The 14,347-nt window shown below is 39.5% G+C and overlaps 1 protein-coding gene across 1 annotated transcript; it reads right to left on the bottom strand.

Moving 5' to 3' along the window:
- Positions 1-7,114: 7,114 nt before the first annotated feature.
- On the bottom strand, positions 7,115-10,736 carry LOC107507095 (melanoma antigen preferentially expressed in tumors-like). Its single transcript, XM_036227223.1, has 3 exons — positions 10,382-10,736; positions 9,315-9,917; positions 7,115-8,478 (listed from the first exon to the last, which is right to left on the bottom strand). The coding sequence occupies exons 1-3, from the start codon at positions 10,669-10,671 to the stop codon at positions 7,965-7,967; spliced, it is 1,407 nt and encodes a 468-aa protein (XP_036083116.1). The 5' UTR covers positions 10,672-10,736; the 3' UTR covers positions 7,115-7,964.
- Between the last annotated feature and the right edge of the window lie 3,611 nt (positions 10,737-14,347).

The following is a 14,347-nucleotide window of genomic DNA, read 5'->3' as shown; positions in this document are numbered from 1 at the left end:
ATTCCCTCTTCCCTCCAAGGCTTCAGTGGGGCCCTGGAGGAAAGCAAGGAGGCAGGATTGGGAAAGAAGCCCTGGAGCCTGGACTCCAAATGCTGCTTCTTGTGCCACTGGAGAAGGAAGTCAAGGCAATGCAGGTGGGAGGACCGAGGGGGAAAGAAAGGAAAGGGAGGGAGAATCAAGAGAGGAGGAGTGGTTCTTTGCTTACTACTCATTATCCTGCAGGGAGGAGGAGAGAGTGAACTTACCGTGATGAAACGTCAGCAATCCTGGCTGCTCTTATCCAAAAGACAAAATATACATGGCTGCAGAGACAAGTAGCCTCAAAGTTGACTTAGGTGTAATCCATGATGGGAATACCAGAACGCGGGTGGGCAAAAAGAGTTCATTTAGCTGAGCTCAAGTCACCAGAGTTCTGTGGAAAATAACAATAAATTGAAAACCTTGCTTACTGGTGGGATCCATACCACTCAGCATCGCTCCCACTCTACCCTAATCTCAGGCACGTTAATGAAAAATCTGCCTGTGCTGACAAACTTTGGACAGGTAAGGGACTCAATTTTCTTTGGAATGTGCGAACACATACATAACATAACCTTCACAGTTTTCACCATTTTCGTGTACATGATCCAGTGACCTTAGGGAATCGTCACCACTATCCCCCTCCACCTTTTTCGTCATTCCAAAGTGAATCTCTTTTTCCCCTCGTTCAACAGAACCACCTGTTTTGCCATGCCTACACCCCCTGGTAGCCACGATTCAACCCCATTTCTCTATTATTTTTACTCTTCAAAGTAAATTGTACTCCTCATGTAAGTGGAATCACATAACATTTGTCCGGTTCTTGCCAGCTCATTTCCCTTAGCATAACATTTTGAAGGTTCATTCAAATTGTAACATGGATCCTAATTTTCTTACTTTTTAATGCAGAACAATATTCCATTGCGTGTACATGCCACATTTGGTTTATCTATTCATCAGTAGGTGCAAATGTGGGTTGTTAACACTGTTTCATGACTGTGAATAATATTGCTATGGACATTGGCGTGCATATATCTGAGTGAGTCCGGGCTGTCAGTATATTTGAATGTACAGCTAGAGGTGGAATTACTGGACCATATGGTCATTCTATATCCAGTTTTTGTGGAATTGCCATACTTTGTTCCATGGCAGGTGTACCATTTTAAATTCACTGTGGTCAAAAATATACTCTGTGTTATTTCAAATCTTTTTAAATTTGTGGAGACTTGTTTTATGGCCCAGATGTTGGTCTATCTTATTGTGTATAACACAGACACTTGAAAAACATTGTACTCTGGTCTCATTGGTTGGAGAGTTCTTTTTGTAATATAGATCCCTTTAGTTTATTTTGCTATTTAGATCTCCTATATCTCTGCTGATCTTCCCTCTAATAGTTCTATATCTTGCTGAGAGGGGGTGTTGCAGGCCCCAACTCTTATTATGGCCTTGGCTATTTCTCCTTTCAACTCTGGCAGTTTTTACTTCATGTACTTTCAGTCTCTGTTGTTTGGTGTGTGTGTACTTACGATGTTTACATCTCTTTAGTGGATAGATCCTTCTGTTGTTATGTATTGCTTCTTTTTGTCTCTTATTTGGTTTCCTTCTTCTGATGTCTACTTTATTGGAGATTATAGCCACAGGTATGCTTATAAAGTGTCCTGGGTTGCGTGTGGGAATTCGGTAAGGGGCGATGATTTGCCATCAAGATGGCTCAAGGCAACGGATCTTGAGTTTTATTTGGTCATCCTATGTTCTTATACTTTTGTTATAAATATTTCCATTTTTGTACATTTCTCTCGGATCAAATGCATCTTTGGAGGCTGTTCAGATATTTCAAGCGCCAAGGAACCAGTTGCTCGATTAGCCACCTTCAAAGGTTGCTGTAGGTCAAACCAATGTGGCTGCCCTGCCATCTTTGCTGCCTATTAAGGTGAACGGCACTCACCTAGACCCGAAAGGTAAAGTGCTTCTGCTTGGCCTGTGACTCCAGCTTCCCAACATCCCCAGTGATAGGAGGGTGACTGTGCCAAAGGCAGGATCGACCGTCTCACGTGTGGCCTCACGCGAGTCAGCCACTTCAGAACACTTCAGAGATGAAGATGTCCTCCTCGCCAATAGGTTCCCCAGTGCCGTGGGGGAAAGGAGTGTCCTCTGAGTCCCTAACAGCAGCTTCTTGGTCCAGCGACACACTGACTTCAAAACAATTTCAATTCCAGTGACGACAGGCGGTATCTTTTACAACTGTTTTACCATGGCGTGCCCTGTAGTACCGATGTTGCCTCCTCTAGTGTCAATTGCGTCCTTACTACGTTCACATGCACCTAGGCCAGGTGGATCTCAGATCATAGTTTCCTTCGGGGCCCATTGCTTGCATCCATTTTGGTGTCAAGTACTCTAATAATCAAGGTTCCTGTGGCACTTGCCTGTGCCACAAGCCATCCTAGCAGGTCATCTATAATGAAATCTATTACACAGCTTGCAAAGTCTCTATGAGGGCCAGCAAAGTGGCCTTGGAAGCTGCACAACCAGGGCAAGCCCACTCATGCTGCGGGGCTGCTACAGCTGAAATGCCACTGCTGCCTGACTGCTACTTGACCTATATGGCAGAGACTGAATTCTACAAATCCTGCTATGGCTGCCCCATCAAAGCAAGAGACCTCTCCCATCACACATAGCTGATGGCATCACTGGGCCATATGTGGCTCGCATGTCATTCAGGTACACTCATAAGTCCCAGGGTGGTTCATATGCTTCATACAAGTGAGACCCCACTAAGAACCGTAGCCGGAAGGGTTCTCGGCAAGGTGTATGTGTGTGTCACGCAAACGCACCACGTGTGCGTGCACACACACAGTCACACCCACACACACTGGTTCTTTTCAGGTTTGTAGCTTTCTAGTCTCTATAGAACAGGAAAGCGCATGGCAGTGTTTACGACCATCAGGATAGCTGCCGAGGGAGCCGATTCATGGTTTAGTTCAAGAAATGTTATCATTTGTGCTCCTGAAATGATATTTTCTATTCCTTACAATCCCTCTGTTAGTATGAGCCTTACACACGACAAACGTGTTAATCTTCATTTTCATCCTAATTTTCTGTAGCTTCAGAAAATTCATGAAAATACATGAAGATAACCACATCGTTATCATGGCTCAATTTTCACTGGTATATATTTATAATTTGATGCATGTACATACCTATGTTATTACCGCCCAGGTGACGCAGTACGATACTGAAAAGAAGTGGTCATATGAGTCCTCTTTTTCTCTTTTCTCTTTTCAAAGGGAATGCTTTTAATGTTTCGCTGTCGAGTGTGATGCATGATGTAGTTGATTCTTTGTAATACTCTTTGTCAGCAGAAGAAAGTAATTTCTATTTATGAATTGCTGAGAATTATCGTTATTGTTGTGGTTTTACCCTGATTGGTTGTTTAATTTTTTGTATACCTTTTACTGGATATTTAGCGGTAATAGTCCTTTCCTTTGCCTTTATTCCCCTGGGGTGTTAAATTACTTTGCAGGCCTCCTAATGTTGAATCAAACGTTGTCTGCTTGGGAACAAACACGACTTTGACGTGCTTTAGTAGCTGTTTCGGCCATCGCTGGGTTTAGTTTGCTCAAGTATACGAAAGTATGTATACTTTTTGCATTATGTAACTAATTCAAATTGGCCAATAATTTGGCCTTCTCATGCATTCCTTGTCAAGATGACTTTTAGTAATACTAAGGTTTTCATTTTCTTCAGTATGGCGAGGTATACATTTTTCTTTAGTCTAAGTTTTCATATTATCAGCGCATACATTTCACGTTATCTTACGTTTGAGTCCTTGCTGTACCTGCAAGCACGACAGCCTTTTCAATCCCAAATGTTCTCTTCTGTCCGTGCCTTATCTCTAATTCTGTTGACCCATGTTTCCAGAAGTCCCTCTTTTTTTTTTTTATCTTATCTCTCTAATGTGCTGACGTTTTAGCATTTGTGTTGAACACTGCCACATCCGTTACCAGTTTCATTACTTCTGTTCTTATTTTTATTACTCTGCATTGATAATACTAGAATGATATTTTTTAAGCAAATGGTCAAAAAAGTCATTACTTCTACCACTGCATTTTACTTTCTCAAAGTTACAACTGACACTCAAATATGCAACCATTCATGTTTTTGGAAGACACTCACGGTGTAGCAATGCTGATGATTTTAGCCAATGGTGTCATGTATATTAAATTCTACTTTTGTGACAAGAAGTGATTAAGGAAGAGAGCACTGGCACATCAAAATAATGGGATCCGTACAATAAATATATACATATTTCATTTAAGAGATTAGCATGCACTATAGAAAAAGAATGAAGATGACAAAGACTTTGAAAGCGTATTGTCTGCATTCATGTCCTGGCCCTGCTGCTTACTGCCTATGTGATTTTTGGCGTGTGTGCAATCTCTCTGAGCTTCGATGCTAACATATGCTAGTCAGGAGTGCTGTTTACCAAAGGTGTCCATTTCTCCCCTATTCCTATTCCAGGCATCTGGTAGAACTGCACTTCTTGCTTGAGTGACGACTACCCCTTTGTGGACTGTGTGTGAAATGTGGCACTTCTGGGCCATAACATAGGGTCATCGATTTGAGATATCCCTGCGCCCTATGGCCGTCTTCTCCACAGGCACAGTGACTAACCATTTGCCAAGATGGTGGCCATTCTTTCAGTTTGGGTCTCCAAGTTGTTCCCATAGGAATTGTTCAGACCCCCAACAATCACTCCCCCCACCTGCCCTGGTTACAGGTGTGCACCTGTCATGCACTTGCAACAGGAATGAGGAATATGCCACGGAAATTTGGGATGGTCTACTCCCACGGCTTACTGTGGCCTCTCCTGACTCATGTATCTCATCTATAAATTAAAACAATATCCTCTCAGTAAGTTTCTCAGGGCGAGATGAGTTAACTTTCATGACGAGTTTGCCACCAGGGTTGACATAAAATAGGGACACACAACATGGCATCTATAATTATTAAATAATGATAATAACGAGGCTCTTTTGGAAAAAATGTGGTGTATTTGCATAAAATGAGAGGTCTTGTGTCTGCTGAGCCAGACAGGAAGCATCTTGCTTTCTAGACAGAGGCACTATATTTATTGCTGTAGATAAGGCAGCCTAATGATTTGCACTTATGCAATTATTTTTGCCACCAGGCTAGCAGAAATATTATTAGAAAATGGGGTTCTCTCTGAAAAAGGAAAAAGCGAAAGATCTAAGTGGGTGAGAGACCAGCCAACGAGGTAAGATAAAGTGAATTAAAGAATAAGAAGTAATTTTTAATGAGAAGAAGAGATTATAATTATTAAGTCTATACATTCCTTGGCTCTTAGTAAACCAAAGCTCAAAGTTTACTTTGGTCAGGGTTTCCCTGTTTTATAAAAAACACTTCAGATGCTCTGTGGAAAAATGTTCCATTCCCATATACATTGGGACAAATGTCCCTCAGTTTGAGACTCGTGTCGCATCTCAGCATGTTATCTTAAAAAAAAAAAAAAAAACCTACGATATGCAAATTCCTTTACCTTTGGTCCTGTAAGTCCCACACATCACTCAACTAGAGTCCATATTTGTCGATGCCGTTTCTTGGCTCTATTGTTTTGCAGGGCGAACTTGGAAATGCTGAAAAAATACAGTGGATTATTTGAGCTACGTGCAAGGGAAGCCATCACGGGGGACAATGTTCTTGAATCGTGGGTCAAGAAGTATTTAAATGTCTCCATAGATGTTAAGCATAATCTCGGTATTCAGTCCACTTTATTCATTCAAGTCCATGTACCAAATGCGATGTACCAAATATGAGTATCTCATGAGATTTTGCCTCAACGCTCTACAGAGGGACTTAAAAGGAGCGGGTTGATTTTATTTTAATAGTTATTTTATTTAAGAAAACATCAAAAGACAGTTATAATGTCGACATGTAAACAGTAGAAATAAATCCTTAATGAAGCTTATATTTTTGAAGTCTCTGAAATGCAGTGGATAATCTTAACATGGAAGCCAAATAAACATGTTAGTTTCTCATTCCATTTCTCAGGAATTCTTTGAAATGCCATGTGATATGATTTAACAAAGAAACCAATGTACACACTTCTTTTATTAGTTGACATATTTGTCTTTGTAAGTCAGAAATGCAGTGTGTTATCAGAAAATGGAAATAACAAGAACGCATCAGTTACTTTTAATAATTATTAATTTTATATTCTTCTTCTAGGTCCTGGAAATGCAGTTTGGTATTATTTCATTGTGTCAGCAAAGAGAATGAATTAATTACTTTTTATTTTTTTTTCTGAGACTCTGAAATGCGTGTGGTATATTTCAACTTAAAAAGAATATAAACATATGGCCAATTACATTTGCTTTCTTCTCTCTTACTGTCTTTAACATGTTGTCAGTTTTCCTTTCAACAAAGGGACACTACACACGAACCACAAAATAATTTCCATTCTTCTTTTGTTACTAAGACATTCACATTCGGTATGTTGTCATTTCAACCCGTAAGTACTGTAAAGACACTATTACTTAATCTTAAGTTTGATTTTCACAATAGGTCGTCATAATACAATGTTTTATTATCTTGAAACATGAACATATAAACAGACCATTAATTAATTAGTTTAACATGTTTTCTTACAGTTTTCGAAATGCAATGCCATCACGCCAACATGTAAACAATATAAACAAGTCAATTGACATTCTTTTCTCTCTACTGTTTTTGACACACCATATATTATCATCTCAACACATACACGGCATAACTAAATTATCGATCAGTTACTCTATACCCTTTATGTCTTACTAAGTCTTGGATACACAGTGTGCTTTTAACTCTTAAGTACGTCACATTTCAGAGTAGTCAAATTTCTAGTGTTCGGTAGCCACATATGGCTCTTGTGTACCATACCGAACAGTGCACCTCTAGGGAAAGAGCAGAGGATTGATGATTCATTCGGAAGGACGTGTGCATGAAGAAAATGTAAATGGCACATCAGGAGAAAACAACAATGGAGTACACCTACTTAAATGGAAAAGTGAGAGAGAGAGAAAAACACTATCTGAGGAGATAACAGTTAAACCGTGAGCTGAGGGCTGAGCAGCTACCCAACAGCATAAAGAGGCCAACAGGACTGAGCAGAGTATGTAAGGGAATGAGTGAGAAAAAACATCTGGCGTGTGGGGAGGGGCAGGAAAATAATTTCCACAAATACCTTAAGAAGGAGTGGAGAAACTGACACATCATAAGAGCATCTCTGTACTCTGAGTGCTTTGAGATCGGCGACTTTCTCTGTCCTCGCACCTGAAACAATACCTAAATCATAACAGACACTGACTGGGTGAAGGTGTATGGTCTAATGTTTGACTGACCAGGGGTCTGAGACCTGGGAGAGCAGGTACCACCACCATGCTGATGAAGATATAAGTAGGTACTGGGCATAGCTTGTTTGTTTCCCTTTACTTGTATATGCTTTCTCATAAGCATCTTGAGGCAATCACAAGTACAAGAAGTTTTCAGGACCCTAGAGAGGACAATTATTGGTTTCGACAGCTACCACATCCAGAAAGTGTTTCAACTGATGTGACGTGTGTCAAGTGTCCATAAGTGGGTAAACGGCCCATTCGGCGTAGACAGGGAAATAATGCACCTTTCTGGTTTGGCCAACACTGTGATTAGCAACCAGAGGAGGATATTGAAGGCAATGGACAAGAGATCCACAGGACCTTTCAAATTCCTCTACTTCCTTTTAAGAGATTCTCTTTAATAGAGGTCGGTCCCATAGTCATTGTTCTCAGCTCCCATTTCCTCAAGTAGTAGAATTTTACATCTGTGTCTCTACAAACTTGGGCTTCAGGCAAAACACTGAGTGCTTTAATGGCCACACATCAGTATTGAAACAACTCCTTCCATTGTGGAAATTACTCATGTGAAGTGGTCCAGTTCATGTCTTCCCGCTGTACCATCTGCAGCATCATCAGCAATTGGGCCTGTACTTCAGCAAGTTTCTGCCGGTCCAACCTGCTATGAGAATCCTCTTGTTCATAGCAATGGACTGGGACAGGATAAATCACATGCTTCAGCTCCATCAAGGATGTTAACTGCTGCAGAAGACTCATGAGCATAGGCATTGTAATGGGGTTGTGGGCAAAGCTCAGGACACGGAGGTGGGAACAGTGGCTCAGGGCAGGGAGGACAGCAGAGAGAGCAGAATCAGTTATCTGGCAATTATTTACCTGCAGATGTTGCAGGGTGCCTGAGACGTTCTCCAGCAGTGTTTGGAAGGGCTCATAAGCTTCTGAGAATATTTCATTGTTACTGAGAATCAGCATTGTTAGGTGGGTGGCCTGAGGGCTCTGGGACAAGGCAGTGACATCTCTATTAGAAAGGCCACAGTTAGAGAGATACAATGTATCCAACTCAGGTGGCAAGACTCTGTAGAGAGAAAAAGAAAGATGGTTTCAGGGACGTGAGGATTGGGCCCGGTCAGGGAGCCCTGAAGTATATATCAATCCCTGATGTGCGACAGTAAATTGATTTGTATATATTTTACAACAGTCGTTAACAATTGGATCTTGGGTGTCACATTGAGTAAATCTGTTATCCTAAGAAAGTGATTTGTTCACTCTGACAAAAATATTTTAAATCTGTAAATACTGCACAACAGCAATTATTATACAGGGCTGTGGGACACATTAAGTGAAATAAAGATATGTATGCTTACTATATACAACATAATTAATGGTGAAAATTTTTTACTTATTTGGTGAGGATGGGTCTGGCAAGGCAGCCAACTGAGGATTCCCTTGACTATCTCAATGAAGACAAGTTCTCCATTCAGGGTCTAAACATTGGGGATAATAAGGAGCAACATAAACTGCCAGTGTTAACTATTCTGGTTAGTTCATGGAGATGTGCACCAGTGATATAATATAAAACATTTCTCCGTCTGAAGTTTTCCTCTATTTCTCTAGAGAGTTGTAATCTCCAATAGGAGAATGACTGAGTCTTTTTCTCCAATGTATTTAGACATTTCATAGTGTCTGCGCATGGACATCTGAATGGATCTGCACAGCTTCCTTCATAATCTTGCCTTTCACCTCATCAGGATGTACCTCTCCCGAGCCTGACCAGATTCAGACTCCCAGCAGTGCCCCTGCTAAGGTGGGAGGATAAAAAAGTTACAAGGAGCTTATGGATACCCAAGCATGGTCACTTCTATTTTAACAATGGTGTGTTCAGGGAACCCAGGTTCTTCCCTGCCCCCTCACCTGAGTAGTTTTTGCAGCTGATTTTTGAGGTAGAAGAAAGATAAGCTGATATCCTGGAGATTGTCCAGCCGCCCGAGCCAGGTGAGGAAATTTCTGAAGTTTCTCCCCTTGCAAGATTTAAATGGTATATTAAACAGACTAAGGCTGGTCAGGTGGATCATCTCATAAAAAAGGGTGGTGACTTCACTCAGATCAGCCTTTTTCACTTCCAGGTTATCAGTGCACCCCATATCCACAAAGCGCAGGATACTTTTTTCAGAAGACATGTTATTAATTTGCAAAGTCCTGCAGCAGAGGTGCAAGGAACCAAAGCTCTGCTCAACTTTTCTCCTTAGGAAAGAAAGAAATTGATTTTTTCTCAAGGTTCCACTAATGGAAATGTCCACTAGTAATTCCATGGGTTCCCAGGCAGACTGTGACTCAGACTCTGAATTAACAATCCCAAGGCTCCTGGCATTATTCTGGGCTTCTTTTATTTTAAGGATGGAATGCTGAGAGTAAACACAAGACTCGGGACAGAAAGGGGTCGTCTTCCTAAACTCGGAGCATGTTGTTTCACACTCCAGGTCCTGCCTTAAATCCAGGATCCTCAGTTTTGGTCCCCTGTGAGGAAAGGAGGAGACAGGGGATGAGAAGTAGCTGATTTTAAATATAACCCAGCAATCTCAATGATGAGAAGCAGGGACAGAACCCTTTCATTCTGGCTTTCACTTTATATACCATTTGCCAAGAAGTGCTTTCCATACAAATTAAACATCTTTCATTCTTTAGCCCATATTTCTTCAAATCTGGTCCTCTCCCATCTGTATGTCCAAGTCTCACAACCATATCATCACATTCATGAGATAAATCCATTCCTAGCATCCTCAGTCACCTCTACTATTCACTAGTCAATTCTGCAAGACACTGGCATTTCAAAGTTGACTGCAAGTGTTCAACCAATAGGGCCACAGAGATCTTCAGCATTCACCAACGGCTACTGTTGGGAGACTATTAGGAAATTCCTTGCTCATGCTCCAGAATACCCTCCTGCTGACTTACTACTTCTCTATTGCACACAATCTTACCGAGGGGAAGAGTTCTGAGCAGGGAGAATCTGTAGACCCTCAATCATGGCTTCCAAGATTTCATAATATGACTCTTCTCTAATCAATGTCCCAATATGGAGACAGCGAAAGGGCCAAACCCTCACCAGTTCCTTTAGTACATTCATATGCCCACCCAAGAAGGCAGCACCAAACAATGGAACAAAGAGGTCTCGTGGGAGCTCCTCCAGGGCGTGGATAGCTGCAGGCTCATTACTCAGCAGGCTCTTCGCAGCAAGCTCTAGCAGCGTGGCTGTGCCCTTTTGGTCCATTTTCGTCAACCTGCTTCCGGGTGTTGAGTATTTAGAAATGCTGAGACGATCTCGAAAGTCTCTTGTTTGCCTCCGTTTTTAGCTATGGAGAAAATGTTTATTGAATAAGTATACAGCGAATCAGACTGCTGCCTCAAGTGACCTCTGCAATAGAAACAGAATAAAAATAGATATGCATGTGTGTAAAGTATATAGACGTGTTAGTATGTGCTCATGTAGATTTCTGAGATATACATACGTGTGTATATGTATATATACACATATGTGTGTGTATAGTTTACATACATATGTATATCATTCCAATTGAAAATAGAGTTAAGTTGGCAGGTTTAATGTGGATCACCTAGCTGGCATCCTCCCAATATTTCCTCCACAAGGGATACAAACCAATAAGACAAGAAATGTAAATCTACACAAAAGCCACACCCTCATTGTTATTTTTAAATAGAGAACGCTAAAACTTCAAAACACTCATGAGTGAAAAAGGAAAACTCATGAAATCCCAGCACACAATCTGTCATCACACCCCCATCACTAGGCTTTGTGGCAAGCAAAGACAGACCGAGAAATGCTGCAAGACCTACACATGAAGAACGATGGTTAGCAGCTTTAAGTCGATCTAAAACTACAGCAGAATGCCTAGGCACAGAGTAAGTCTGAACATACCTAACAGGTGTCCTGAAAGATGAGAGCAGGGACTAATGGGAAGGGACTCCAAAATATGAGCATTTAAGTGGGTGAGGGAGATTTCAAGGTGCCGTCTTTGAAAGACATATCCTCTAGGGAAGGACAAAGGCAAAGAGGAAGAAAAAAAAAGCATTTTTTGGCACTCGAGTAATGACGTTTGTAAAGGAAACAAAAGGGAAAAATTAAGCATCATGCCAGACACGAGAGGGCCACAAAATCAGAGCACTCTCGCCTTCTCCCTCCATCGCCAAGACAAACAAACAAAAGAAGTACAGGATATGGACTTTGCTGTACTGCCAGAAAATGGCATCTTTAACCTTGGAATCTTGTGAAGGAACCCATTAGCATACAAATGAAGAAAAGGAAGGGGCATTCCATACAAAATGCTGCACAAAAAGATGAGGAAACAAAATGTCACCTGTATTAGGCAACCATGAAGTAGAAGGAGCCTATAAGTCAACAGAATAAATTATACTCGAGCACGGATTTTGAGGATATGGAACATACCTTGAATCAGAATATTTTTTGAAATCTAAAAACAGAAATGGACTAAAAAGAGTCAGCTTAGATGTTCTTCAATTATCACAGCCTATAGAGAAACAGTTCTCTACCATGAAGGAATTTAGGAGATTCTGCACCTCTCAGCTCTCCTGACATATCTAGTAGAGCAGGGATCTGTAAATGGTGGTTCAATGTGCCAAGGGTAATTTAGTGGTTCCTCGACTGAGTAAAGAAAGATTAATTTGAACAATGTCATCATCAATCATTTATGTATTGTCCATTTAAGCTTTTGCACTGCAATGGCAAAGTTGAGTAGTTGTGACAGGGACCATGTGGCCCCCAAATTTAAAATACTTATTTCATGTCTCTATAGATAATGTTTGCCAAGTCATCTTCTGAAAATGACAGGGATTGTTATCCCACGTGAGATGACAGTGAAAATTTCAAAATATCTGACAGTAAAGATGTTACTTTAAATTCTAAAATAAGATAGGGGAATGCTGGAAAGAGTACTGCGAAGTGTTTTACATCATGAATAAAAAGAGAAATTGTGCAACTAAAAATGAAATAAGATAGAAGAATTAAAAAATGTACAATAAACTTTTTGACATAATGCAGGAGATTAGTGTTAAATGATAATAGAGAAACAAATAAAGATACAAATGAGCCAGCTAGGAAAGTGTTACAAAACATGAAGGAGACTTGACTTTTTAGGTGCTGAATGCACCAATACAGTAAACAGATGATGTACTATAGAAAAGGACACTTGAAACTTATATAATCCTGTTAAGCAATGTCACCTAATAAATTTAATATAATTTAAAAAAAAAAAGAAAAGAGGTGGTTAAAATGATTTTTAATAAAGCGTTAAATAAGACTGAGAACATATCTTAATAACAACATCCAAGATTCACAAGAAAGACATAACACTAAGGAGTATTTACACCCCAAATAGCATAGTAACCACTTTTAATAAGCAGAAAGGCAAGGCGACTTAGATGAAAACACAGTAATAATGGGAGATTGACTACACCAGTGTCAGTACAAGACAGATCAAGTAGTTTAGAAAAAGAGTAAAGATATAGAAAATCTAAACACTATAATCCATAAGGTAAACCAAATATATATTCTGATATGAGAGAATATATTTTCCTGTCAAAAACTGATCATAATTATCTCAGAGATGACTTCATTAATTTCCATAAAGTGGAAATATTATAAGCAATCTTCTCGAATCACATGCAACACAACTTAAAATTAGTAAGAAAAGCTGAAAAGAAGGAGGCCCTTACACCAGGAAATTTTTTAAAGACTTTGACTTTAAAAATGCTCACTTAAAAAGAAGATACTACACAAAGTTGCAGAAATGTTTTAAAAGAATGATAATAAATAACTACATATGAAATCCAAGGGTACATTTAAAGCAGTGATCAGAGGCAAATTCGGAGCACTAAAGACTTTATGACTGAAAGCGAAAGAATAAAAATGAATGAATTAAATAACTAGAAACACTATAAAAAACTCAGGTAAACCAAAAGACAGCACAAGACATCATACAATGACAATGGAAATGAATGAGGTACAAAATTTAAAAAATCAAAATCTTATGTTTTAAAATAGACACAATGCTGGCTAGCTTGATAAAACAAGAAAGGTATAAAGAGAAAATTTACAAAATAATAAATTACCAAGGATATATAACCAGTGAAACAGAAAAAAAAAGAAAATAAAAGAGATTACTTCACAAACTTCTAGGCAAAGAAATGTGAAAATCTATCTGAAAGAGATAATTTCCTAGAGAAATATAGATTACCAAAATTCCAATTCTAGTGCAAGGAAGTCTGAATTAACCAATTTTCATAGGAGAAACAGAGAAAGTTATTGAGGAATTACCTGCAAGAAGCATCTCACTCGAATCAGTATAGTGATGAATTCCAGTAAACCACCACATATCAGTAAGTACCTATGATCCATAAACTATTCAAGGTCATTACAAAGAAAAGACAATTCTCCAACTCCTGTTATGAACCCAATATGACACTGATGGGTAATATATAAAATATTAAATAAAATATTAGCAAATAACCAACAGTACATTTATAAAGTACTATATTGTGCCAGGGTGGGATTTCCTATGTTAGCACAAGGTTGCTTTTAGATTAGAAACTCCACTGATATCACTGACCACGGTAATATATTTAAGTACAAATAGCATATCATCATCACCATAGATATTGAATAAACCATTGGGAAAACTCAACATCCACTCCTGTTAAAAAAAGAAAACCCTCAAAAAATTAGGAATCAGGAATGTTTTCTTAACATGACAAAAGATATTTAAATAATTCCTAATGCTACTGTTTTATTTAATGGAGGACCACGAGAAGTTTCCCTGTAGGTCAGGAATGGGAAAATATGCCTGTTACTTCATTTCTATTCAATCTCCTACTGTTAAGTTTTAGTCAGTTGACTAGAGAAATTAATTGAT

Source organism: Rousettus aegyptiacus, unplaced genomic scaffold (genome assembly GCF_014176215.1).
Source record: "Rousettus aegyptiacus isolate mRouAeg1 unplaced genomic scaffold, mRouAeg1.p scaffold_m13_p_9, whole genome shotgun sequence".
NCBI lineage: Eukaryota > Metazoa > Chordata > Mammalia > Chiroptera > Pteropodidae > Rousettus > Rousettus aegyptiacus.
The sequence above is the reverse complement of the archived record's forward strand: the minus strand, read 5'-3'. Positions and strand labels throughout refer to the sequence as shown.

What these genes read in the sequence shown, in the direction of transcription:
- LOC107507095 (XM_036227223.1), bottom strand. Translation starts at nt 10,671, where the DNA reads ATGGACCAAAAGGGCACAGCCACGCTGCTAGAGCTTGCTGCGAAGAGC. An exon ending in GCTCAGAACTCTTCCCCTCG is followed by an intron (nt 9,918 to 10,381) that starts GTAAGATTGTGT and finishes CTTTCCTCACAG; the next exon opens with GGGACCAAAACTGAGGATCC. An exon ending in CAGCTGCAAAAACTACTCAG is followed by an intron (nt 8,479 to 9,314) that starts GTGAGGGGGCAG and finishes TTCTCTCTACAG; the next exon opens with AGTCTTGCCACCTGAGTTGG.